The following is a 26,824-nucleotide window of genomic DNA, read 5'->3' as shown; positions in this document are numbered from 1 at the left end:
TAGACAGCGATGTCCAGCTCCTGTGAAAGAAGTAAAAATAAAATATGCACTTCAAGTACCATAACGTACAAAGCAACAGGACTAAGAGTTAGAAAGTCAGATTAGGCCAGGGAGCCCTATTATGGGCAATGCAGACACATGCGCAGAAAGGTCTCCTTCTATGCCATATTTATCTATGATTCCTTTAACAGTCAGAAAAGTGCAGAGATCACATATCGGATATGCTGATGGCGTAGTTTGATGGCAGAGCCCAACTTATGAATGTAAAAGACAAGGCTGCAGTTTTTGCAACCATCTTCAGTGAGAAATGTTGAATGAATGATCTAACCTTAGCCTCCTCCATCACAGAGTTGTCTTGAAGCCAATTCAATTCAACACATATAATATCACAAAATAACAGAGTACATTGGATACAGCAAAGGCATTGACAGTATTCTGGCTGTGGTGCTGAAGAATTGTGCTTTAGAACTGACTCTGCATTTACCAGTACAGCTACAACATTGGCATCTACCCAGCAATGTGCAAAAAGCAGGAAAATTCCAACCCATTTAATTACTGCCCCATTCCTCCCCACTCAACGTAATGAAAAGGGTCATCGACAGTGCCATCAAGTGCCACATACTCATCAATACCATGTTCAGTGATGCTCAGTGTTTGTTCCTCAAGGGCCATTCAGCTCCAGATCTCATTACATGTCCAAACATGGACAAAAAAGATGAATTCCACAAGTACGGTAAGAGTGACTGCCCTTGACAATAAGACAGTTCAAATGCAGCATCAAGGTGCTATAGTAAAACTGAAGTCATTGGAAATCAGGGAAAAGACTCTCCACTGCTGGAGGCTGATCATCACAGCCCCAGAACATCGCTGCAGGATTCCCTCAGGTCAGTGTCCTAGGCCCAAGCAGTTGCTTCAATGACCTTCCCTCCATTATAAGGTCAAAAGTAGGGACAATTTCAAATGTAGCTTTCTTTGCAACTTCTCATATAGCATAATGATCTGCACCTGCAAACTGCAATGGCATGGATTGGATTTCTCTAGAGAGCCGACGTGGAGTCAATGGGCCAAATAGCCTTCTTGTATGCTATTATGACTTTATGACCTGAACAACATACAGCTTGGGCTGATATGTGGAAAATAATATTCACATGATGTAAGTGCCATGCAATGATCATCTCCAATAAGATTCCTTACACTGCCTCTTGATACTCAAAGGCAATACCATCACTGAATCCCACCATCAACATCACCATTGAGCAGAAACCTAACCAGATCAGCTATGTAAATACTGTGGCTAGAAGAGCAGGTTGGATGCTAGGTATTCTGTGGTGAGTAATTCATCTTTTTACTCCCCAAAGCCTGTCCACCATCTATAAGGCACGATTCAGGGTTTTGATGGAATACTCTGCTTGTCTGGATGGATGCAGTTCCAACAACACTCAAGAAGCTTGACACCATCCAGGACAAAGCTCAATTGGCATCCAATCTACCTTAAACATACACTGTCTCCAATCTGGTGAATCATGGCTGTTGTGTTTTTGTTTTATTTGTTCATGGGATATGGGCATCGCTGGCTAAGTCAGCATTTATTTCCTATCCCTAATTGTCCTTGGGAAGATGGTGGTGAGCAGCTGCAGTCCATGTGCTGTAGGTACACCCACAGTACTGTTAGGGATGGAGTTCCAGGATTTTGACACAGTGACAGTGAAGGAACGACGATATATTTCCAAGTCAGGATGGTGAGTGGCTTGGAGGGGAGTCTCCAGGTGGTGGTGCTCCCATTTGTCTGTTGCCCTTGTCCTTCTAGATGGTAGCAGTCATTGGTTTGGAAGGTGCTGTCTAAGGAGGCTTGGTGAGTTTTTGCAATGCATTTGTAGATGGTACACACCACTGCCACTGTGCATCACTGGTGGAGGGGGTGAATGTTTGTGGATGGGGTGCCAATCAAGTGGGCTGCTTTGTCCTGGGTGGTGTCAAGTTTCTTGAGTGTTGTTGGAACTGCACTCATCCAGGCAAGTGGAGAGTATTCCATCGCACTCTTGACTTGTTCCTTGTAAATTGTGGACGGCCTTTGGGGGGGTCGGGGGCGAGTTACTCACAGCTACACTCAGTCAAATGCTACCTTGCTGTCAAGGGCAGTCACTTTCACCTCAAATCTGGAGTTCAGCTCTTTAATCCATGTTTGAAGCAAGGCTGTAATGAGGTCAGAAGCTGAGTGGCCCTGGTGAAATCCAAACTGAGCATGTGAACAGGTTATTGCTGGATGGATGCCAGCATAGTAGCTGTACTGGGACAGCTTGGCTAGGGGTGCAGCAAGTTTGGAGCACAAATCTTCAGTACTATCGCCAGAATATTGTCATGGCCCACAGCCTTTGCAGTGAATGGCTTTCAGCCATTTCTTGATGGCATTTGTAATGCTGAAGACTTCATGAGGAGGCCGAGAAGGGTCATCCACTCGCACTTTTGGCTGAAGATTTTGTAAATGCGTCAGCCTTATCTTTTGCACTGAGGTGCTGCGCTCCTCCATCATTGAGGATAGGGGTATTTGTGGAACCTCCTCCTCCAGTGAGCTGTTTAATTGTCCACCACCATTCATGACTTGATGTGGCAGGACTGCAGAGATTAGATCTGATCCGTTGGTTGTGGGATTGCTTAGCTCTGTCTATTGCTTTTTACTTATGCTGTTTGGCACATACGTAGTCCTGTGTTATAGCTTCACCAGTTTGACACCTAATTTTTAGATATGCCTGTCGCAGCTCCTGGCATGCCCTCCTGCACTCTTCATTGAACAAGAGTTGATCCCCTGGCTTGGTGGTAATGGTAGAGTGGGTGATTTCCTGGGCTATGAGGTTACAGGTTGTGGTTGAGTACAATTCTGTTGCTGATGGCCCACAGCACCTCATGGTTGCCCAGTCTCTAATTGCTAGATCTGTTCGAAATCTATCCCATTTAGTTTGGTGGTAGTGCCACACAACATGACTGAAGTTGTCCTCAGCGTGAAGACGGGACTTCATCTCCACTGCAGAGGTCAGACCTACAGATACTGTCATGGATAGATGCATCTGCAGTAGGCAGGTTGGTGAGGTTGAGGTCAAATGTGTTTTTCCCTCTTGTTGGTTCCCTCACCACCTGCTGCAGACCCAGCTATGTCCTTTAGGACTCAGCCAGCTCAGTCTGCACCGAGCCACACTTGGTGATGGACATTGAAGTCCCCCACCCAGAGTGCATTCTGTGCCTTTGACACCCACAGTGCTTCCTACAAGTATGTTCAACATGAGAGGAGCACTGATTCATCAGTTGAGCCAGGGGGTGGGAGGGGGGTGCTGGAGGTACATGGTAATCAACAGGAGGTTTCCTTGTTCATATTTGAACTGATGCGATAAGACTTCATGGGGTCTGGAGATGATGTTGAGGACTCCCTCCCAACTGTATACCACTGTGCCACCACATTTTGTTTGTCCATCCTGCCAGTGGTACTAGACACACCCCGGGATGATGATGGTGGCTGAGACATAGTCATACTCGCAGAATCGTACCTTACAGACAATGTCAGACTGGTGCTTGTCTAAGCTGTGAGACAGCTCTCCCAATTTTGGCTCAAGCCCCCAGATAAGGAGGGCTTTGCTGCGTTGATGGGGCTGAGTTTGCTGTTGCCGTTTCAGGTGCCTAGGTTGATGCTGGGTGGTCCATCTGGGTTTCATTCCCTTTAGACTTTTTAGTGGCTTGACACAACTGAGTGACTTGCTTGGCCATTTGAGAGAGCATTTAAGAGTCATTGGATCTGGAGACACATGTAGGCCAGACCAGGTAAGAACAGTAGATTTCCTTCACGATTTCCTTCCATGGTCATCATCAGACTTCTAATTCATTTTTATTGAATTCATCTGCCATGGTGGGATTCAAACACTGGTCCCCAAAGCATTACCCTGGGTCTCTGGATTACTAGTCCAGTGACAATACTACTGCCTCCCCCTACACCATTTACAAAATTCACTGCAGCAACTTGCCAAGGTTTCTTTGATGGCAGCCCTAAAACCTGTGATCTCTACCTCCCAAAAGGACAAAGGCAGCAGGTATATGGAAACACCAGCATCTCCAAGTTCTCCTCCAAGTAAAACACCCTTCTCACCTAGAAGTAGATCATCTTTCCATCATCATTGCTGGATCAAAGTCCCAGCACTCTCTCCGTAACAGCACTGTAGGGGTACCTTTGTCACACAGAACTGCAGCAGCTCAAGAAAGCAACACACCACCACTTTCTCAAGGGCAATTAGGGATGGGCAATAAATCCTGGCCTTGCCTGTGATGTCCACATTCGGTCAATGAATAAATTACACAAACTTACAAAACAATCAATTAGATGTTCCAAGTGAGAGTTTGGGTGCACTTACCAGGTGGCCTGATAATAATCTGTGGGTCATCTGTAAGAACAGAAAACAATGTTCAAATACCAGTGGTATTTTGATGACATTAATGAAACAGCTGTTCAACACATTGACAAGTAACTCATTCATTACATAAAAATGTAGAAATGTAAAAACATAAGAAAGAAGAGCAGGAGTAGGCAATGCGACTTGTTGAACCTGCTCTGCCATTCTATAAGATAGTGTCTGAACTTCTATATCAATTCCACTTTACCATCCTAACCCCATTTCCACTGATTCATTTGGTGTCTTTGAATCTGTTCATCTCAGTCTTAACTATTCTCACCAACTAAGCATTCACAGCTCTCCAAAGAACACCAAAGATTGACAATCCTCCGAGTAAAGGAATTTCTCCCCATCTCTGTCTGAAATGGCTGACTCCTTATGCTGAGACTATGATCCCTAGTTTTGGACCTCCAACTAGAGCAAACAGCCCTGTCAAGCCCTCTAAGAATTTTATACTTTTCAATGAGATCACCTCTCATTCTTCTACACTCCAGTGAACATAGGGCCCATCCTACTCACTTTCACCTCATCAGACAGCCCTCTCTTCCCAGGAACCAATCTCGTATTCCAGGTGTACTCTCACCGAAGTCTCATATGATTGCAACAAGACTTTTTTTATCTCATGCATTCTTCTTACATTAAACTGACTGCACTTCAAAAGTACTTCATTGGCTGTAAAGCTCTTTGAGATATCTGGTGGTCATGAAAAGCACTATATAAATATAGCACTACTTTTTATGCTTCTATACTCTAAGCTCTTTGCAATAAAGGCTAACATACCATTTGCCTTCCTGACCGTTGCTGTAGTTATATGTTAACTTTCTCTGACCTCATGTACAAGGGCATCTATATATCTCCAAAAGCCAGCATTTGCCATTAGTCTTTTAAACATTCTCAATTCTTCCTACTGAAGTGAATAATTTCACATTTCCATACATCTACCACTTTCTTGGCTAATTACTTAACTGATCTACATCCCTTTGTAGCCTCTTTGCATCCTCCTCACAGCTTGATTTCTCACTTAGCTTTGCATTATTAGCATATCTGGGCATATTACTTTCAGTTTCTTTATTGCCATCTTAACAAAGTAGACATCATTGGGTTCATTGTTTCCATTGGGAAGAGGATTGATAACTAGAGGACATGGATTAAGGTAATTGGCAAGAAGGGAGAGAAGAGATTCCTTTTATCCAGTGGGTTATTATGCATTGCCTGAAAGGGTAGTGGAAGCAAATTCTATGGTAACTTTCAAAAGGGAACTGGATACATTACATAGTTGCGAAGGAAAAAATTGCAGTGCTATAGGGAAAAAGCAGGGGAATGGAACTAATTACACAGCTTTTTCAAAGAGTCAACACTCTTTGGACCAAATGACCTCTTTGTGTGCTATGAGATTTTATGAAGCTACTACTCAAGTAAAGAAAAACATTAGACTTGGAATTTTCTCACATTCACAGTTGCATATCGAAAAATGACTTGGAGTTCTAGAGACCTGATTTTCCAAATGTGTTCTTGCATTATGAATCAGAAATTGTGTAGATCCTGCCCAGGGTTTCCTGATATGCAGTTTCAAGGGGCAAGGCCTCTCAGCAGCTGTAAAGGTTTGGAAGGTCAGCCAAACGCAAAGCTTTTAGGGCAAAATGCTGCATAATTTGAAGAGGCTAACCATGGGAATTTAGCAATCCTGCCTTTGGAGATTGGAGAGTGAGTTGAGAAATTAGCACCACTGCGCTCATCTCTGACCAGTCCCTCCAACAGTTACTGTGCTAGGATTGGGGTATAGTCCGATTTACTTTATTACTGTGACTGCTAAATACGTTCAGCATTATGAATTGCTCCATATAAAGATCAAAATTCATTATGCATTTTTAAATTTTATTTCTGCGATGTGGGTGACACTTCATTGGCTGCATTTATTGCCCATTCTTAGGTGACATGAGAAAATGTCAGCCTCCTTCTTCATTGAATACCGCTACAACTGGGTAGCTATTTAGCCACTGGAGCATTAGGGCCTCAATTTTGCTGTTCCTGCCAGAGGTCAGGGTCAAGGTCAGTTTTCTTGGGGTGAAGCCAATTCTACAAAGCAAGGGTGAGCCTGTGGAAGTATCTCTACCCTGCAGAGGAAACCCACAACTTCTGGGGTAGTGTTGCTTCACTTCAGCTCTGGCTCAAGCACTGGAAATGGACAGTCTACTGAAGGTGTGGCAAAGTTCAGTGCAAGAATCTTTGTGAATGAGTCCTATCAGTACCTAAGCAGTAGCTGCAGAAGGTAGTAGGAGAAGGGGATCGAAAATAAGATATCCTGCTGTAACAGTGGCTTTTCTACCTACCAGGTACCGATGTTGTTGTGAGTTATTGAAACTGAGGCAGGACAGAAGGGAATTCAGCCAGAGTATTATGTTCCAATCCACCTTTTAAATATAGGCAGGATGGGAAGAGGGCAGCTGGCTGACACCCATGAGGGGGTGGTTACAGGAAAATGTATTAGGGCTAAGTGTATAGTGGTAGACCTCCTCATCCTAACTTCCTTGGTGCTCTGCTCCAGGAAGAAATTTCAAGCCAGGATTCAACCATATAATGTGGAACTGGGGTCACACTAGGCTAGACTGAGTATGATGGCACATTAGTGAAACTAGAGGGTTTTGTGTCATTCCAACAGCTTTCACAGTCATACTTTCCTGATGCCAGCCCATAAATTACCATAGACATTGAACTGAATCTCACAATTTGCATAGTAACATTTGAAAACCTGACGCAAATTCTCAATCGCTGGGCTGTGAATCCAGAGCCATAATCATTTTGAAAATGTCATACATCACCTGATTCTGTCACAAAAGTCAAGGCTTCACTGATGGGGCCGTAACCATATGGGTTCGTTGCTTGAATTTTAAAATAATACCTGAAAGATAGCAAATATTAGCAATTAATTATTTAACTCACAAGTTTGGCTTACAAGATACTGATCCAATATTCCAGTTAAACCTGACAGCATATTCCATAATATCCCTTCCATTTGGCTGTGATTTTAATGAATCAAAGTAGATGAAAGCTAAATTGATATTCAATCAGAAGTGGTTTAAATTTTCCAGTACAAGCAAAGTTCCTCAATGCCAATGAATACTCAGAAAATATAAGGTAGCGATTCATTAAAACACAAAAATCTCTCAGCAAAATACGCAATGCACATCTTCCCTCCCCCACCCCGTAAGGCCTCTGAGGTAAAACTCACAGCCTTGTGTTTAAATCATGCTATGATCTTACTCCTTCCCTTTCTCTGTAACCTCCTCCAGCCCACAACCCTCTCTGTTTCTCAAGCTCTACTGTATTTTCCCCTTGCTTCACACCTCACTTGCAATGGTATTTTTAGCCACCTAGCTCTACACTCTGGAATTCCCTCCCTGAACCACTTGTTGCTTCACCTCATTCTCCTACTATCAGATCCTCCTTAAAGCTTCCATCTTTGATTCCGTCTTTGGTCACTCCCTGAAATTCATTTTTCCTGACACTTCGAAAGCACCTCAAGACCGTGTTTTAAGCAAAAGCTGTTAAATACACGTTATTGTTGTTATAATAATTGACTTAATTAAAAAGACCCAATAAATCCTTTCTCTTCTTCCTTCCTGATGACAATGGCTGGAACACTGTTCCATAAATTTAGATAGTGCTTCAACTATGTGGCCATTCTTGCTGAACTTTACACATTCAATGCTAGAGAGCATCATCGTTGAACACAATCCTGTTTTTACCAGCCATTTACTTCCCATCGGACCAGGCAGGGCAGCTATCAGGAACTGTGGCTAGCACTATATTTCCCTTAGCTCAGCCCCTAGTGCTAGCAGAGAACAGCTAATTTGGCATGTTCTGGCTACAGAATTTAGACATCTGTATAGATGGCTGAAAGTAACATTCCCTGGATACTTCTGTCATAGAAGACAAAAATGATCTCTGGATAAATCATTTAATCAGAAGCAGCTGCATCCATACTCTCTAAATACTCACTAACTTAAATGTTAAATCAAGTATGTTCATCATCCTGAGTGAAATATTTGAAAACTTCGTAGATTTATTTTTATTCATTTATGGGATGTGGGCTTTGCTAGCTGAGCCAGCATTTATTGCCCATCCCTAGATGCCTTTGAGAAAGTAGTGGTGAGTTGCCTTCTTGAACTTCTGCAGACTATGTAGTGTAGGTACACCCACAGTGCTGTTAGGAAGGGAGTTCCAGGATTTTGACCCAGCGACAGTGAAGGAACGGTGATATTTCTAAGTCAGGATGGTGAGTGACTTGGAGGGGAACTTCCAGGTGGTTGTGTTCCATGTATCTGCTGCTCTTATCCTTCTAAATGGTAGTGGTTGTGGGTTTGGAAGGTGCTATCTAAGGAGCCTTGGTGAATTACTGCAGCGCATCTTGTAGATGGTACATACTGCTGCTACTGTGCTTCAGTGGTGGAGTGAGTGTTTGTGGGTGTGGTGCCAATCAAACGGGCTGCTTTGTCCTGGATGGTATCAAGCTTCTTGAGTGTTGTGGGAGCCGCGCTCATCCAGGCAAGTGAGGAGTATTCCATCAAACTCCTGACTTGTGCCTTGTAAATGGTGGACAGGCTTTGGCACACTAGTAAAATATGTGTTCAGTAATTGCTAGGTTTATTTATAATGTTAAAAAGGAAGAATGCAGATTAATCATCCTGCAGAGATGAGGCCAATTTCTAATGATCCTTGGCTGAGGGTCAAGTTAAATCCTAGAAGAGGAGGAGCTGAGATTCTGTGAGGAAGAAAGAGTCTTGAAGGGCTTTGTGACTGAGATTAATGACCTATATGCTGAGTGGATTGCTGAGCCACTTCATAAGATCTGTCTTAGTTGTATTTGCTATTTAATGTGTAATTTATAGTTTATAATTGACCGCAATTTGTCTGTTGATTCATGTTTAACTTATGTGATTCTAGGTTTTAGAGTATAGGAGGTTATCTAAGATACTATTTAGTGTTTGCTTTGCATGACTCTTGTACAGAAGAACTTTTTTAAACTGTAGATTCTAGCCACTTCATTCTTTTAGTAAATAACTGGGATTTCAGATGTTTTTTTTTAAATGTACCTGTCTTGTCTGAGATCAAAGCAGTAATATCAAAACTACTTAGAAGATGATCAAGTAACATAGGGGGGAGGAGGGAGAGTCAGGGCCTGAGCTCTTTTGTGTATGCATGTAAAAGAGCGCAGAAGTCTCTCAGAGGCATGGAGCTGCCTCAGGGAGATTAAGTTCAGTTATAAAGATGGCAAAAAAAAATTAAGTTATTCAGACATGTTCCCTCATGTGACAGTGTCACATGAGCTGGGACATGTTTATGAATTTTCATAAAAAATTATATTTAACTAATAAACACTTCGTGAAACCTCATCCTGCCCGTGGATGAGGATTCATGAAAAATGCAAAGGCCACCTGGGCTCTACCTGCCAACCTTAAGGTTGCACGGGATGCCCTGACAATCACTTTAATTAGTTTATTAATGGCCTTAACAGGCCTTTGAATAAAGAAACCCTAGTACAACAATATGCAATGTGAATCATAAACGTCTTATTTCTGTTACAGTAGCATTCAAATCGTTAATATGTCTGTCAAATTTCTTCATATTACAAGAGCCACTTCCTGGCTATACAGCATTAAGTTCTAGTCTCTAAACTTGTATTAATTAAAATTCTGAAGTAAGCAATCTGTTCAAGAAGTCAACTGGATCAGCCAAGATTGTTGCTAAGTGACAGATCTCATATTCTATGAGAAATGGTTACAAATCTGGTTAGCCTTGATTTAATTATAAGGTCTAAAACCATATGCAATCAAGCTGTTAAAAGAAAAAAGCATGATGAAACAATAACTCATGATGAAATGATTAAATGGAAAATTATATAGTACCAATTTGTATTCATTCCAATGTTATGCACCAGTTGACTTTGTTACAATTCAGTCAATATGCCCTTGTGCATTATATTTCACATCTTAAAGTTGGAGCTCTTATTTATTTTATTTGACCACAGGCTCAAATTTCTAGTAGTGTATCTGTACTAACATTAGCTAAGGTGACACAAAGAACATACTCTCTTGCCATAGGCAGTTAGTCAGAAACTGCTGTCAGAACTCAACAGGATATGCTCAGCATCCAGCCTCTCCTAACAGTCAGATGTTAGCAACTCGTACTAGACATTGGAAAATATGCATCTGGTGCAAGCATTTATTTGTACTTTTAGAAAGTGAAGCTCATGCAATCGACTCATAAATCAACAGAAATTGCATGAGACATTTCAGGAATGGCCATGCCTACAGCAGGTGAACTGACTATTCTCCACCGAAGATAAAGAGGTTGACATGAATTTATCTGATTTCCTGCAAATCAGCAAGAGCACTATCCTGTGAACAACCTATCCAAGGTGTAAAACTGTGCTCTTTTGAGGATAACCTGGCAATTCTTTTGTCTTTAATTATAAGCACAACTCTTTGCCTGGTGAACCAAGGTCCTGTTTCCATAACATGCAAGAATAGGATCTGGGTCACAAAACTCCATTCATTACTGTGTTACACCTACTGCAGTATTGTTTGGCTACCAAACAGCTTCTTAGTGTTAAAAAAAGGAAGGCATCAAATATACTTTTGATGCTGCTAGGAATGTTGAGATTCTCAGTCAGGTTTATCCAACTGCAAATGTTTCGCTAATAACTTAAATGTGAGCCACTGGAACATCTCAAGCTAGAACTGGACCAATATCCTAAGTCTAAGCTACTAAAGAGGTTTCACTGCTGGTAACAGATCTTCCAATATCCTGATTTGCATGGGACTCCTTGTTGGATTGCCAGATTTCAAAACTTTCCTCTCAAATTCAGGATCTTGCTGTTGAGAAACATATTCAATCTGCAGTATTTTTTCTCAGTGATCTGGAAACATTCTGAAAATTAATTTAGGCCCATTTATTAAAACTGTGACTCCATTACACTCTACATGAGCTCGAGCTTAAAAAATGTCATCAATGAGCCTGCTCTGTCAAATTCCAGTGAAGCAACAGAACCATCTCCTAAGTATAACAGATTATTTCCGATTTAGGATTCCTCTATGTTACAGGAGAATTTCTTTGAAAGGTCAATATATTGATGTCAACAAAATTAGGAACTTGCAGCAGCTTCCCTGATGGCTAGATAGTACAGTCGAGTGTGGCACTAAAACCAAAGAGACCAAAATGTCTGCATACGCTGTGCTTGTGGAACATTAAAAATGTATCCAAGTTGGAGGGGGCTTCAGGAGCAGTGGTGTGGTGAATGATGTTCAAAAAAAGGGAACTTCCATCCTTATCTGGTCTGGTCTACCAATGACTGCAACCTATTAATACAATGCCCTCTTAAATGGCACAGCAAGTCACTCAGTTGTAACATATCTTTATGTTGAAAACTGAGCAAAATATCAGCTAAACTTATTGGTCACAACCCAACTATTGCAGCAGAATATGTCTTGAAGTTACCTTATTGCTGTGGATTTCAAAACTCTGAATTCTTTACCTAACACCATGGTGGGAGAATCCTCACACAAAGATTGCAGCGGCTCAAAGCAGCAATCCAGTATGATTAAGGATGGACAAAAAGCAGCCTTGCCAGCATTGTCCATATACTGAGAACACGTTTTCTCTTAAAATAACTCCCAAGCATTGTGTGCATAAATAGCAGGGTAAGGCAAGATTAAGCAGAGTGGCAGAAAGCTTGTGCAGAACATAAACATCAGTTGGGTATAATGGTCTGTAAAACTGCTGGGGACGGGTCAAATACACGAGGGGAAGTTATCAAAACTGTACAGGCGAGTGTTTTGCAGTTAGTCACATTTTTCCATCCAATATACCTTGTATTTGGCTTCAGATTTTCAATTGGTAAGTGCGTGCTGGCTGCTGTAGGCTTTGCAGACCAGTTGTTCTGCAAGATGTCATCATAAGAAGCACTATAGACAAGATAACCTGCAATTCAAATTAAGAGAAGTAAATTCAATCAGAATTTTGTTACTTTCCATTGGCAATCAGAAGTTTCAACTTATCTTAACTTAGGGATTAAAATTTTGTTTCATATTTCCTTTAGAATGTGCAGTTTCACTTGTGAATAAAACCATTGCTATCGATGAGCTAGCTTATTGTGGATGATTGCATCAACATAATAGCCTTGATGGAAACCTGGCAGAGGGCTGATGGTACCTTACCCCAAGATGAAGCCTTTCCCCTGCTAATATCTTCCACCACTTGCTTCACCCAGACTGTGAAGGTGTACCTCTTTCCACCAAATCACACCTGAGTCTGTCCCTTTTCCCTGTGAGCCAGTTGTGGCTCAGTTGGTAGCATTCTCACCTCTGAATCACAAATTTCCAGGTTTTAAGTCTCACTTGGGGCTTAAGCAGAAAATGCTGACAATCCAACACTATTGGATATGCCATCTTTCAGACGAACTGCTAAACTGAGGCCCCACTTGTCTGCTCAGGTGGATATAAAATATCCCATGGCACCATTTCGAAATAGAGTAGGGGAGTTATCCCTGGTGTCCTTGGCAATATTTATCACTGAATCCGCATCGCAAAAAGAGATTATCTGCATACGAAATAAGAGAAGTCGGTCATTCGGCCCCTCAGGCCTGCTCCACCATTCAATAAGATCATGGCTGATCTGTTTGCGTTTCGAATTCCATATTCCCATCTACCCCCGATAACCTTTGATTACCTTGCCTAACGAGAACCTATCTACCTCTGCCTTATAAATGTTCAAAAACCCCACTTCCACCGCCTTCTGAGGCAAAGAGTTCCAAAGTCGCACAACCCTCTGAGAGAAGAAACTTCTCCTCACCTCTGTCCTAAAATGGCAACCCTAATTTTAAAAAGGTGCCTCCTAGTTCTGGACTCACCCACAAGAGTTAACATCATTTTCACGTCCATCTTGTCAAGACCTTTCAGGATCTTATATACTTAATCAAGTCACCCCTCACTCCTCTAAAACTCCAGTGGAAACAAACCCAGTCTGTCCAACCTTTCCACATAAGACAACCAACTCATTCCAGGTATCAATTTAGTAAACCTTCTCTGAAGCACCTTCAACGCATTTACATCCTTCCTTAAATAAGGAGACCAAAACTGCACACCGTATTTGAGATGTGGTCTTACTAATGCCCTGTATAACTGAAGCATAACATCCTTATTTTTATGTTCAATTTCTCTTGTAACAAAGGATGGCATTCCATTAAGTCTTCTTGATTATGTGCTGTATCTGCATACTAACTTTTTGTGACACTTGCACTAGAACACCTAGATCCCTCTGCACCTCAGAATTCTGCAGCTGTTCTCCATTTAAATAATACTCTTTTTTTATTTTTCCGGTTAAAATGAACAGCTTCACAGTTTCTCACATTATACTCCATTTACCAGGTTTTTCTCCACTCACTCAACCTATCCATATCCGTCTGCAAACTCCTTACGTCTTCTTCACAACATACTTTCCTACCTATCTTTGTGTCATCTGCAAATTTAGCTACCACACCTTCACTCCCCTCATTTAGGTCATTGACATAAATTGTAAGAAGTTGAAGCCCCAGATCTCTCTGGGACTCCACTCGTCACAGCCTGCCAATCAAACAATGACCCATTCTCTGTTTTCTGCCAGCCAATCTTTTATCCATTGTCTGGTCATTATCACACTGCTGTTTGTAAGAGTTTGCCAAGTGTATATTGGCTGCCATGCTTCCAACATTACGTCAATCACTACACTTCAAAAAGTACTTCATTGGCTGTAAAGTGCTTTGAGACATCCGACAGTCATGAAATGTTAATACAACTCATTCATTTTTTCTTTCTTGCTTCTCTGGCACTTTCTCCTCCTTTGAGCATCTCACCTTGTTCCACCCCTCACTTAAAATCCTTGCTCTCCAGTGCCAACCAAGTACCATGCCAAGTTTCTCAGCGATATATATTCACTGCTTTCCTCCTTCAACCTCGGCACTGAACAACTTCTCATCCTAGGTCATATCAACCATTTCAATTCGTCACATTCTCTCTCGAGTTCACTGCTCTCCTGTCCTCCCTTAATCTCACTTTCTATAAAAACCCCCCTTCCCATATTCACAGCCACCCCTTGACCTTGCCATTTCAAGACCCTCACTGGCCTCATAGTATTAATCAAAGATAAGGACCTGTCTGATCACTTGCTTGTATCACTCTCCATCTAAACCCTGCTTCTCCCTCCAAACCCTATTTCTTTCAGTGCATGTTCCTGGAAGAAACTCTTCCCCCAATTCACTGGTATAAACCTGAATAAAACACAAGTTCAGGAAGGATGTGAAGGCATTAGAGAAAGTGCAGAAAATATTCACAAGAGATTGGAGAGTTGGGGGTGCAGGGGAGATTGGAGGCCTTTGATTGGGGGCAGCAGAGGTTGGGGGAGAAAGAGATCAGAAATCTGGAGGTGGGGTGAAATAGAGGCCTGGGGAATGAATCAAAGACCTTGTGAAGGTGCAACGAGGGGAAACGTAGGTGGTGGGAAAGATCAGAATCAAGTGCCATGACAGCGCCTGATTGCTGGGTGGATTGCCCTGTCAGGCAGCTAGTAAATGAATCTGTCAGCACTCTTCTGCATCTAGCTGTTGTGTTCCCCCAGAATCAGGAAACACACTGTCCACAGTTAAATTTCAAATGTTTAATATGAGGCCTGCAGCCTCACTATAATATTTAAAATGCCAACCCACTTTCCCGTTTCCATTATAATTGAAGATGGGCAGTTTGGAGGTGGGTTTAAGTTGGGATTCAGGTTTTTAACACTAATCTCCCAGCCAACGCAAATTCACTTTTTTGAGGTTAAAAGTCACCCCCCGTCCCAATATGTGGAACTCCTGAATTTGACACATTCTCTACAGTCCAATGGGATAGAAATTGTTCTGACTGTTTCAGATCCAAAGTGAACCTTGAATTTCAATGACCATGGATTTTCCCACTAACTTGGTCAATATCCCTTTGTAAGCGCTTGCTCCATCTGCACAATTTGTTGTCCCCCTTAATGTAATCTGGAAACTTGGATAGAAAACTTTCTATTCCTTCCTCTATGTCAGTGACATATAAGATACAAAGCTGAGGCCCCAGTACATTTTTTGGGATGAGCAGCAGTGCAAAATTATGGGATAACAAAAGAAAAATAAAGGTCAATATGGGATTACGCCTTGGGTGACATTAAATGGAAGTGTAATTTATTAGTGTAAGGCCAGTAATATAGGATTTGATCATCCTAGTACATTTTGTTATGATGTAAGACGTGCCCAATGCAATTACAGTCCCCGGTCCATAATAGTTCAGCTAGAAGAAAGAATAACAAAAGAATGGCTTATACCAACTACAATAATTGTTTTATAAAACAAAAGATTAGAACATCCGTGGAGTGGCAATCACAGTCGGGGATGGTGTGGGTTAGTCGGCGGGTCAGAAGGGGGTTTAGTCGGGCAGGTTGGGAGGATATCTGGGGATGGGGGTAGTTATGGGTCATGAGGGAAGTTGGGGGCATGGGGGATTAGTCAGGGGGTGGGGGAGTAGTCGTGAAGGTGAGGGGTTAGTCGGCAGGTAGTGAGGGGGTAGTTGGGGGTTGGTGGAGTCAGTACTATAGTTACCCAGGAGGTAGAAGTTGTTGTCATTTTTCTATCTCTTCCCAGGCAACTATTCTGCTAAGACAATTGGAACCATCCTAACTCTGTGATTTAAGTTGGAGTATTGGATGGTTCCCAGTGCAGGGTAATTGCCCAATGGAAGTTTAAGCTTCATGAGCAATTGCTGTGCAATCCTTACATGGGGACTTCTGGGTGGGTGGGGCATACATTTGCATTACTGATTATTTGCCAGGTTCCTGGACAAGATAAAATATTGAAAATTCAGTATGTGACCTAATGGTACAACTCTGACTGACCATTTTCAACATTCAGGACAAAACACCATCCCATCTACATTTAAGATACAAGTTTGGTTTCATGGGTAACTATAGTACTGACTCCACCAACCTTCAACTACCCCCTCACTACCTGCCGACTAACCCCTCACCTTCACGACTACTCCCCCACCCCATGGAGCCATTTGGCCCATTGTGTTCTTGCTGGCTCCTTGCAAGAGTAGCTTAGCTAGTCTCACTCTCTTGCCCTTACCTTGTAGCTGTACATTGTTTTTTCTGCTTCAGATAATTATGTAATTCCCTTTTGAAAGCCAAGATTGACTCTACCTCCACCATTCTCAGGTAGTGCAACCCAGGTCCAAAAAACATGCTGCATGAAAAGATTTTCCTTCATGTCAATTTTGGTTCTTTTGCTATTCGCTTTAAATTGATGTTGCCTGGTTCTCAACCCTTCCACCCATGGGAACAGCTTCTTCCTATTCGCTCACTCCAGACACGACATGATTGTGAAAACCAAACTCCTTTCAACCTTCTCTTCTTTAAGGAGAACAATCCGTTTCTCCAATCTATCCATATAACTAAATTGCCTCACCCTGGAACAATTCTTGTAAATCATTTCTGCATCCTCTCTAATGCTTTGTGTGGTGGACACAATATTCCAGTTGCTGCTGAAGCTGTGTTTTATAAAAGATTCACCATAACTTCCTGCTTTGATACTTTATGCTCCCATTTATAAAGTCCAGGATCCCATATGCCTTATTAACTACTTTTGCCACCTAACCTGTGATTTTCCCACATATACCATCCCAGGTCAGTCTGCTCCTCCATCCTCTTTAGCATTACATCAGTTGGTTTATATTGCCTCCCCTTGTTCTTTCATCAGCTTATCTATGTCCCCCTGAAGTCTATCACCATTCATCAAATGAAAACTTTGAAATTGTGCCCTGCACACCTATGTTCATTAAACATTTAGATGATGGGACAGAAAGGCACATTTCCAAATTACTGATGACACAGATAGGAGACATTGTCAGTCGCGTGGATGGAAGCACAACATTACAAAGAGATATTGATTGATAAGTGAAAGGGCAAAGCTGTGAAAATTGGATTTCAACGTAGGCAATCTTGTGGTCATCCACTTTAAATGGTGAGACACTGAAATCAGACTTGAGGTCTCATATCATTAAAATGTTGTGAAAAGATACATAAATAACCAAAAAGGCTAATGGAATGCTGGCCTTTATTTCCAGATGAAAAGAATACAAGGAGGGAAAAGTCATGCTTCAGCCCTGGTCGGACCACACCTGGATTACTGTGAACACATCAGGACACTACAGTTTAGAAAGGACATACTGCTTTTGGCAGGAGTGCAGCATAAATTTACCAGAATGATACCTGGGTTCCTGGGGTCAAATTATTAGGAGCGATTACATAAACTATTGACCGGTTCCTCTGAAGAAGAGTTATACAGACTCGAAATGTTAACTCTGTCTTTCTCTCCGCGGATGCTGTCGGACCTGCTGAGTTTTTCCAGCAATTTTTGTTTTCATTACATAAACTATGGTTGTGTTTCCTGGAATTCAGAAGGATATAGGATGATTTGGTCAACGTTTTCAAGATATTAAAGATGAACAAACAGGGTTGGTAGAGGGAACCTATTTCCACTAATTGGAGAGCCTAAGACTGGGGTGAAATTAGGAAATGGTTCTGCATACAAAGACTGGAGGAATTTTAGAACTCTCTTCCACAAGCAGCAATTGATGCTGGATCGATTGTTAATTTTAACCCAATTAGCTCCTGACATAAGCATGTCACTTCTATTTTCTCCTTTCTCTCCCATCCTTGCGTTTCTCTTTACCCCTTTTAGATCCCTCTCTTCTGCTGCCATGCCTCTTTCCACTTTTCCCCTCTTGGGTAACTTTGCCCTCCTAAAGCACATCCCCAACACTTCAGCACTCCTCAACCTTCACAGTATCATGGTGCTGTCCGGGTCATGTATCCCTCTTAGGTAAGCCTGCAGCCTTCCTCTGTGCCTCACTTTGCATCCTCTGAAGGGTCATTCGAGGCACTCATTGCTGTCTCTTTACAAGCAGCAACCCCAATATCACAACTTTCTATCACACTGACCTCCCTACCCAGTACACAAGCTGGGGGATAAAATCGTGCCTATCTCCTTCCTGTCTCACTCACCCTCCCCAAAACTGACAACATAGAATCCATGAAGGGGTAGATTATCATCGCCCTTCTCCATAACTCCTTCCTGAATGGAGTTTATAACTTATGAAAAAGTTCCTTTCAATCTAGGAGCTTATCCAAAGTCCTTGCCTGTGTGTCATCTCCCAAATCCATGCCCATTATTTCTTGCAACTCCTTGTTTGAATCACACCAATCAGGTTTTTGCCCCTGTCAGGGCACTGAAACAGCTCTTATCAAAGTTGTAATTATATCCCATGTGACTTTGACCATAGTAAAACTATCCCTCCTAATCCTTCTCAACCGTCAGCAGTCTTTAATGCAGTTGACTACACCATCTTCCTCTATAGCTAGAGACTCGCTTACAATGATTTCTCTTCCCCCTCCGTACTGTTAGCTCTCTTGCCTTACAAAGATTTATCTTTGGCTCCAACATGCTGGCCCTTGGCAACATCATTCAAAAACAAAGCATCAGTTTCCACGTGCACATTCCACTGCATCTCATGATCCCTCTAACTGGGAAGACAGAGCCATTATCCTTGGTCACTGCCATAAGCTCCTCTCCCCAGGCATAGACTCCATCCCTCTTTACCTGGCAACTGCCTGAGGCCAAAGCAGACCATTTGCAACCATGTCTGTCACATTGGACATTGAAATGAGCTTCTGACCACTTACCCATTTCATCACCAAGGCCACCTATTTCCTCTGTAACATGGGCCAAATCCATCCGTGCCTCAGCTCACCGGCTGCTGAAGCCCTCACCTGTACCTTTGCTTTCTCCAGATTTGATTATTCTAATGCTAACTTGGCCAGCCTTCCATATTCCACCCTATCTAATCTTCAGTTCATCCAAAACTCGGCTGCACAAACCCTACCTTGCACCAGCTCCCATTCATCCATCACCCCTCTACTAGTTCACCTATACTGGCTTCCCTGTCTAGTTATGCCTTGCTTTTAAAATTTTTTTTTTCAGTGCTTTCAAATTCCTCCACGGCCTTGCCCCTCCCCATATCTTTAGCATTCACCAACACTATAAGCCTTTGAAATTTCTGTGCTCTTCCAATTCTACTCTCTTGTGCATCCCCAATTTTAATCGCTCACCTTTGGCAGCCATGCCTTCAGTTCTGTCGGCCCCAAGTGTGGAAACTCCATCCCTAAATCTGTTGACCCCTCTATTGCTCTCTCCTCCTTTAAGATGCTCCTTAAAATCTCCTTGTCCAAGATTTTGGTCATCTGTTCTAGCATCTCATGTGATAATCACTCCTGTGAAGCACCTTGGACCTAAAGTCATTATACAAATGCACGTAGCTGCTGCTGTTGTAGTGATGTTTCTCAACAAAGAGATCCCTACTACCTCTATCTGGCCCAGCCTACATATCTCCCAATTCATATACTACATGGCCAACTCTTTAATGCCATCAGAGAAATTTGGGATGAGAAATAAATATTACCTTGTATAACCCAAGAGAAAATATAAAATAAATTAATCTCTACCTGTTACAAGTTCGTTCTTTAGAGGCTTTGCCCAGTCAAGAATTATGAAGGAATGGCAGCCTTCGACAGCCACAATGGTGATGTTGTGTGGAGCTTGCTCGGGAGGTAGGGTTTCATCCTGCAGGTCTTTTGGAATAATATCCACCAGTGAATCCACTTGAAAGTGCTCCAGTGCTTCTGTCAATGAACAAGGGGCTGCTGGATCTTTGCTGATGTAATTCACGTGAGCAGCTGCAACAGGTCAAAGTACTGAATAAAAATCATTCCAAAAAAATTCAGTTCCCAATGACAAAAGACATATATAGAAAACAGGCCATTTATAGATTTACCAGCTCACCAGCAGTATTTAGGGACTAAAAGTCTTATACAGTGATGAGATATCAATGTTGAGTTTTGACGGAAGGGAGGTTGAGAATCTCAGAAATTGAGGATAACTGTACAAAATGGATATACTTTTTATTCGTATGGCTGGGGAAGCAGTTACAATTCAATATCGAGGTGAACAATCCATTCAATGGCTTCAGCTGGCGCAGTGTGAATGCTTGCAATGCCACCAGGAATGGATGTCTCAGGGCAGAAATTCAGCACATGGGGGATGGTCTGACTTGGATAGCCACAGTCACATTGAGTTGTTCCACTTGCAGAGCAAGTGGTCACATCTTTCTTGGCCTGCCCTCAAGCGATTGAGGATTGTTTAGATTTCCTGTGAAGGTTGAAGCCTGGGATATACGTATAAATGCTGTTGCTTTGATTGTTTGATATATTGTTCTTTCTAAATGCTGTATTGGTAGTACAATGAGAATTCACAATGATTGTTTTTGGAAAGGAAATACAAGGAGCTCCTCTTTTATTCAATATGTTAATGATACTGATTCATTTAGATTTTTTCCTTTTAAGTAGATAATAAAATTCCTGTTTTTCATTCAAAAATGGGTTAACTGTATTTTATAGGTAGAAGGTGGAATGATGATCTGCTGCAAGAGTTTGAGGAATTAGGGTTGAAATTAACATGCAGAACGGCAAAGATAATACCACCTGGATTGTTAGCTATACCACAAACCATTTGGGAAAGGGATAGATAGATAAGAAGGTTAAACATGTGGTTGAAAGAGTGGTGTGGGAGGCAGGGGTTTCACTTCATGGATTACTGACACTAACATTGGGGAAAGAGTTCATTCTGTTGGGATGGGCTCCACTTAAATCGGTGGAGATCGGTGGCCGATGCTGCCAGACCTGCTGAGTTTTTCCAGGTAATTCTGTTTTTGTTTTGGCTTTCCAGCATCCGCAGTTTTTTTGTTTTTATCCACTTAAATCGGTTGGGATCAGTGTTGTGGCAAATCAAATAACTACAGAATTAAACAGGGCTTTAAACTGTTAAAGGTGGGAGATTGGGGGGGCGGTGGTTGTTGGGAAGGCTGGATTGGAAGGATTCAGGAAAAGGAAAATTCAAAAGCATAAAGGGAGAAATCAAAGTTCTGGAGCAGAATAGTGTTTTGGGTAATAATATGCAGAGGAGGTCAGGATCAGATAGTGAGAGCAACAAAGGTAAAAGGAGAATTACCTGGAAAAACTCAGCAGGTCTGGCAGCATTGGCGGGGAAGAAAAGAGTTGACGTTTCGAGTCCTCATGACCCTTCAACAGAACTATCGAAGAAACTGCACACCATTGCCGAAACCCTAATTCAGCTGGCAGGCAAAAATATTGAGAGCTAATGCTACCAAAGAAATCAACAAAGTTCCTCTTTCTGATATAACAATCAAATGGCGTATTGACAAAATGTTGGTTTATATCAAACAAGTGCTTCCAAGAGAAATTAGAAATGAGCAGAAAATTTGCCCTGCAGGTTGATGACTCCACAAACATGAGTGGACATTAGCAGCTCTTAGCCAATGTCAGGTATGTTGACGGGGGTTCTCTCAAAGAAAATTTCTTCTTTTGCAAAGAATTGCCCGTCAATGTGTCAGAACTGCTTATCTGGAGGAAAACAATCTACCTGGACAAAGTGCAATAGCATCTGCACCAATGGAGCAGCTTCCATGTTGGGAAAAGTCAAAGGATTCGTGAGTGATGTGAAAGAACAGAATCTTAACATCCAGGTCAGCCACTGTAAAGCCCTGTTGCCAAAACAATGCCATCTGAGTTAACTGCAGTATTAGGCCAAACAGTGGAAAGCACGAATTATGTAAAATTGAAATCACGCTTGTTAACTATTTTGTATGAAGGACAGGAGCTGAGTACCAGGGTTTGCTCATGCACACAGGAGTGCAATGGAGATCTCAGGGAAAGAACATCTCCTGTGTTAATTAGCTCTGTAATACGCTGAAAGAGTTTTCAGCTCTACATGAATTGCCACACAAAGATTTAATGTGTGACAATTCTTGGTGTGCTAAACTTGCATATCTTTCAGAGATATTTAGCCATCTGAATGAGCAAAATGTTAAAATGCAGGGGAAAAACAACAACATTCTGACTGCCAGATAAACTTCAAGAGCAGAATTTTCCCCTCATCAGGCAGGCACGTACCCGACCGGGAGAAAAACAGTGCATGATGAGGTTGGGCAAGCATCCTGATGTCACCGCATACTCTTGCGATATTTCGCTCGGATGCATGCAAGAGGTGGCAACACGTCCGCCGATAATTAAGAGGTCTATTGAGGTCCTTAACTAATTAATTAAATGGAATTTTTCGCTGCATGTCCATCCGTTTAGTTGGTGGGCGGGCGAATAGGCCAAGCAGCCTTTGCATTTTTTGCGAAACCTCATCCACGGTTGGGTTGAGGTTTCGACAGTGATTTAAAGAAAAACTTTAAAACTCATTTTAACATGTCCCTGCTCAAGTGACAGTCACATGAGGGGACACGGTTTCCTTATTTTTCCATTCTTTATTTTTAATGTTAAAAATCTTCAGCTCCCTGAGGCAGCTCTGTGCCTTCAAGAAGCTTTCACTGAGCACAGCCGCACGCATGCATTGGCACCCACACTTGCCCTCCTCCCACCCCCACCCAGTCAGCGGTGAGCATTGCAGTGCACAATTCACGGTGGCTGGCCATTAATTGGCCAGCCAGCATGAAATTGCGGTCGGAGCCTGATCGCAGGTTGTGGTCAGTTTCGAAGCCGCCCACCTGCCGCGCCCGCCTGACAAGGTAAAAATCCTACCCCAAGGCTTCAGATCAAAACTGGCCCTTTGGCAGGAAAAAGTAACAAGTGGGCTGATTGAGATGTTCAAGCTGGCATCAGTTAATCCTGCTGGCAAAACTATACTCAACTTCACCTCCACACATCATAAAACACTACAGGAGAAGTTTGAATGCTACTTCCCCTCCACGAGTATGGAAGATCTATTTAGTTCACTTTCTTCTGAATCATCAAAGAAATTGTCTTTAAAAGAACAAGAGGAATTTGCAGAGCTCTGGATGGATCATACGCTGAAACTGAATTTTCAGAGATGTCTCTGGACACATGGTTTTGATTGCTTGTGGGACATAAATATCCATGTATTTCAGATTGCTCTATAGCAGTACTCTTACCATTTCCCATAACCTACCAATGTGAGTTGGCATTCTCAACACTGGCAGATGTTAAAAAAAAACACAAAGGAAGAAACACCTGTCAGTGGAGCAAGACCTGTGATCAGTTCCTCCCTGGATCAAGAGACTCTGCTCAAAGAGGCAGGCCCAGGTGTCACACATGCACTGTCGGTAAGATGCCGCTCACAGTATTTTCTTCTTTTGTGTTTTGCGCTGATTCATATACTTATAATTTCCCTATATTTTTAATGAATGAGAAGAAACTGAATTAATTTTATATTACGAATATGAGCTTTCACATTGAGAAATGCAGACTTAAAAAAACGGAGAACAATTGAAATCTTTAATGGGAACTCATTTAAATTGTGTACATTTTTTATAAAAATATTGTATTTGACATGCAATTGGTGATGAGGCTTTCACTGTAAATGGCTTAGACCAGGCTTGTCCAACCTTTTCGCTCAGAGGGACCACATTTACATATTTTTCTCACTCAAGGGGCTGATGAGCAAACTTCGGAAAGATAAAGTTCGGCACAACATTAAACTGAATTTCAAAAAAAAAAATTGAGGTTTTAAGGAAAGAAACAATTGCTGAGCAAAAGTACAGCAATGTCATAGCAATAAATTGTTAAGTTAAAAAAAGGGTATTTAATAAAAATGGCCAGAGTGTGAGAGGGCCAGTGTGTGTGTCTGGCTCACACCCAATCTCAGAGTGCTCACCCACTCACCCTCGCCCATTGTAGGTGGATGTGTGTATGTATGTGTTGGTGGTGGTGAGAGTGAGTGAGAAACCTGAGACTGGGCACAAGGCAGACTCCCACTCACTCCCATGCGCTCAGTCAGTGTCCCTCACTCCCACGCGCTCAGTCAGCGTCCCTCACTCCCACGCGCTCAGTCAGCGTCCCTCACTCCCACGCGCTCAGTCAGCGTCCCTCACTCCCACGCGCTCAGTCAGCGTCCCTCACTCCCACGCGCTCAGTCAGCGTCCCTCACTCCCACGCGCTCAGTCAGCGTCCCTCACTCCCACGCGCTCAGTCAGCGTCCCTCACTCCCACGCGCTCAGTCAGCGTCCCTCACTCCCACGCGCTCAGTCAGCGTCCCTCACTCCCACGCGCTCAGTCAGCGTCCCTCACTCCCACGTGCTCAGTCAGCGTCCCTCACTCCCACGCGCTCAGTCAGCGTCCCTCACACCGCACCCCCCCCACCCCCCAACCCGACTCCAAGGGGCTGCATAGAAGGGCTTCGGGGGCTGGATGCGGGCTTTGGACAAGCCTGGCTAAACTAATGAAAATTGTATTAGATGGTGGCATGAACTGTGTTTAGGAGGTTTTAGAGATAAAAGGCTCGAGGGCTTTTTCAGTTGGAGAAAATAGGAGGTATGCCTCAAATTTTTTATAGCATAAAGGTGTGCCTTGACATCAAAAAAGGTTGGGAGCCACTGCCCTAGAAAATTAGCCTGGGCCTCTGGATTACTAGCCTGGTGAAACTGCCACCACGCCACTGCCTGCCTCTAAGGGGGGCTGACACAGGTCACAGGTTTACACGGAGATCTGATAAGTTGCTGCAGTGCATCCCCATATCTCTGAATTCCTTAAGTGGCCAAAAACCTATCCATCTCTGTCTTGAACATACTCAATGACTGAGCATCAACAGCCATCTGGGATATAGAATTCTAAAGATTCGCAACCTTTGAAGGAACTTCTCATCTCAATCCTAAAACTGAGCCCTAGTCCGAGACTCTCTAACCAAGTAAACAGCCATATCTGCTACATTGTCAACAGTAATTGATTAGTGTGACTTGTTGAACAATTATTAGTTGCAAATTGAACTCTCCGGCCGACACTTATTGTTAGTACATATGCTACTCCATATGCAATCCAACCTTGGATTATGTGTAGTCAAGGCTTAACAGAAATTTGGAGATAGCATTTGACCGCTATGCCATCTGGGATGATTTTAGGATAAAAGCAAGCCACCAGAATTCACAATGGATGTAAAAGCACCATCACAGAATGGAAATTTTTCAATAAGATTTCTACTTTCCGCTCAGAGAAAATGTAGCAATGATGGGAATATCAGGAAGGAACAAATGTACTAATGTGGTTTTGGTGGCCCATCAGAATGATTGGTGAAAACTGACCTAGTCATTCAAAGTAATGATTGTTGAATGTTGGATAGCCAGAGAGCTAATTATTGGCAAAGTTTCACTGAATGGATTCAAAGCTCAGAAGAGTTCTACTCAAGAAGTGCTGTTATATGCCCTAATACTGTGCCAAATTTTCATTTCAATAAACAATGGGCACAAAGGTATAGTGTGACATATCACCAGTGCCTGTGGCCTTAATGCTTATTTTTATGCATGTCAACCATTCTACTTGTTGGTTAGTTTGGTCCAGTGCTGATACAATTACTGGAGGTTATGGATTTAAAACGAGCGGTTAAACTGTGACTCTCTGTCAGGTGCCTGAGAAAGATCCCATGGCACTATTTGAAGAGCAGCGATGAGTTCACCTAGGGTCCTTGGCAACATTCATCCATCAGTAAACAGCACTAAAAACAGATTGGCTGGTTGTTTGCTCATTGTTGTTTGCTATTAGTGAAGTTCTGTCGAAGGGTCATGAGGACTCGAAACGTCAACTCTTTTCTTCTCCGCCGATACTGCCAGACCTGCTGAGTTTTTCCAGGTAATTCTGTTTTTGTTTTGGATTTCCAGCATCCGCAGTTTTTATTTTTATATTAGTGGAACCTTGTTGTGTTTCACGCCATTACAACAATGAGTGCATTTCAAAAGTGATTCCTTGATTCCAAACCAAGCGCGTGGATTGTGAAGTGCAATTAATCCATTCCTGTTCCTTCCAATTCAGGGAGCATGCAAACTTCAAGCTGCCTGCTAATTTATATCATTGTGCAGGAAAATTCAAAACACACTACTGATTGGCTGCACACCTTGGCTGGAAACAAAAGTTCTTAGCTTGACTGTGTGACTTAAAACCAGTCTGAACCTCTTAAAAAAGAGGGTCTGGTATATAAAGAGTTAATGTGGGACTGAGTACAGTGCTGCCCACACAGTAATGTAAGAAGACACATGACCCAGACCTAGAGTCAGCGTGGTGTTGAGCAGAGACATGTTAAGATCTGGCATGTAGATAATTCCTTGCTTATATCCTTTATTTATGTATGTATACAGTTACAAATAATTAATACAAATAAGACTTGCTGTTATGATACAGAAGACTACAAAGACTTCCTTAACAAACAC

General features: G+C 42.4%; 1 protein-coding gene across 2 annotated transcripts in view; it reads right to left on the bottom strand.

The window, feature by feature from the left end:
• Positions 1–26,824, bottom strand: part of fndc1 (fibronectin type III domain containing 1) — a 286,089-nt gene that overhangs the window by 36,012 nt on the left and 223,253 nt on the right. For both annotated transcript variants that reach the window (XM_041182867.1, XM_041182868.1), the window contains 4 exons: positions 20,037–20,267; positions 12,299–12,410; positions 7,250–7,329; positions 4,392–4,421 (listed from right to left, as the gene is read on the bottom strand). In XM_041182867.1, the coding sequence (XP_041038801.1) occupies positions 4,392–4,421; positions 7,250–7,329; positions 12,299–12,410; positions 20,037–20,267 (453 nt within the window). The remainder of the gene's footprint in view (positions 1–4,391; positions 4,422–7,249; positions 7,330–12,298; positions 12,411–20,036; positions 20,268–26,824) is intronic.

Source organism: Carcharodon carcharias, chromosome 2 (genome assembly GCF_017639515.1).
Source record: "Carcharodon carcharias isolate sCarCar2 chromosome 2, sCarCar2.pri, whole genome shotgun sequence".
Lineage (NCBI taxonomy): Eukaryota > Metazoa > Chordata > Chondrichthyes > Lamniformes > Lamnidae > Carcharodon > Carcharodon carcharias.
This window is presented reverse-complemented; position numbering and strand designations above follow the sequence as displayed.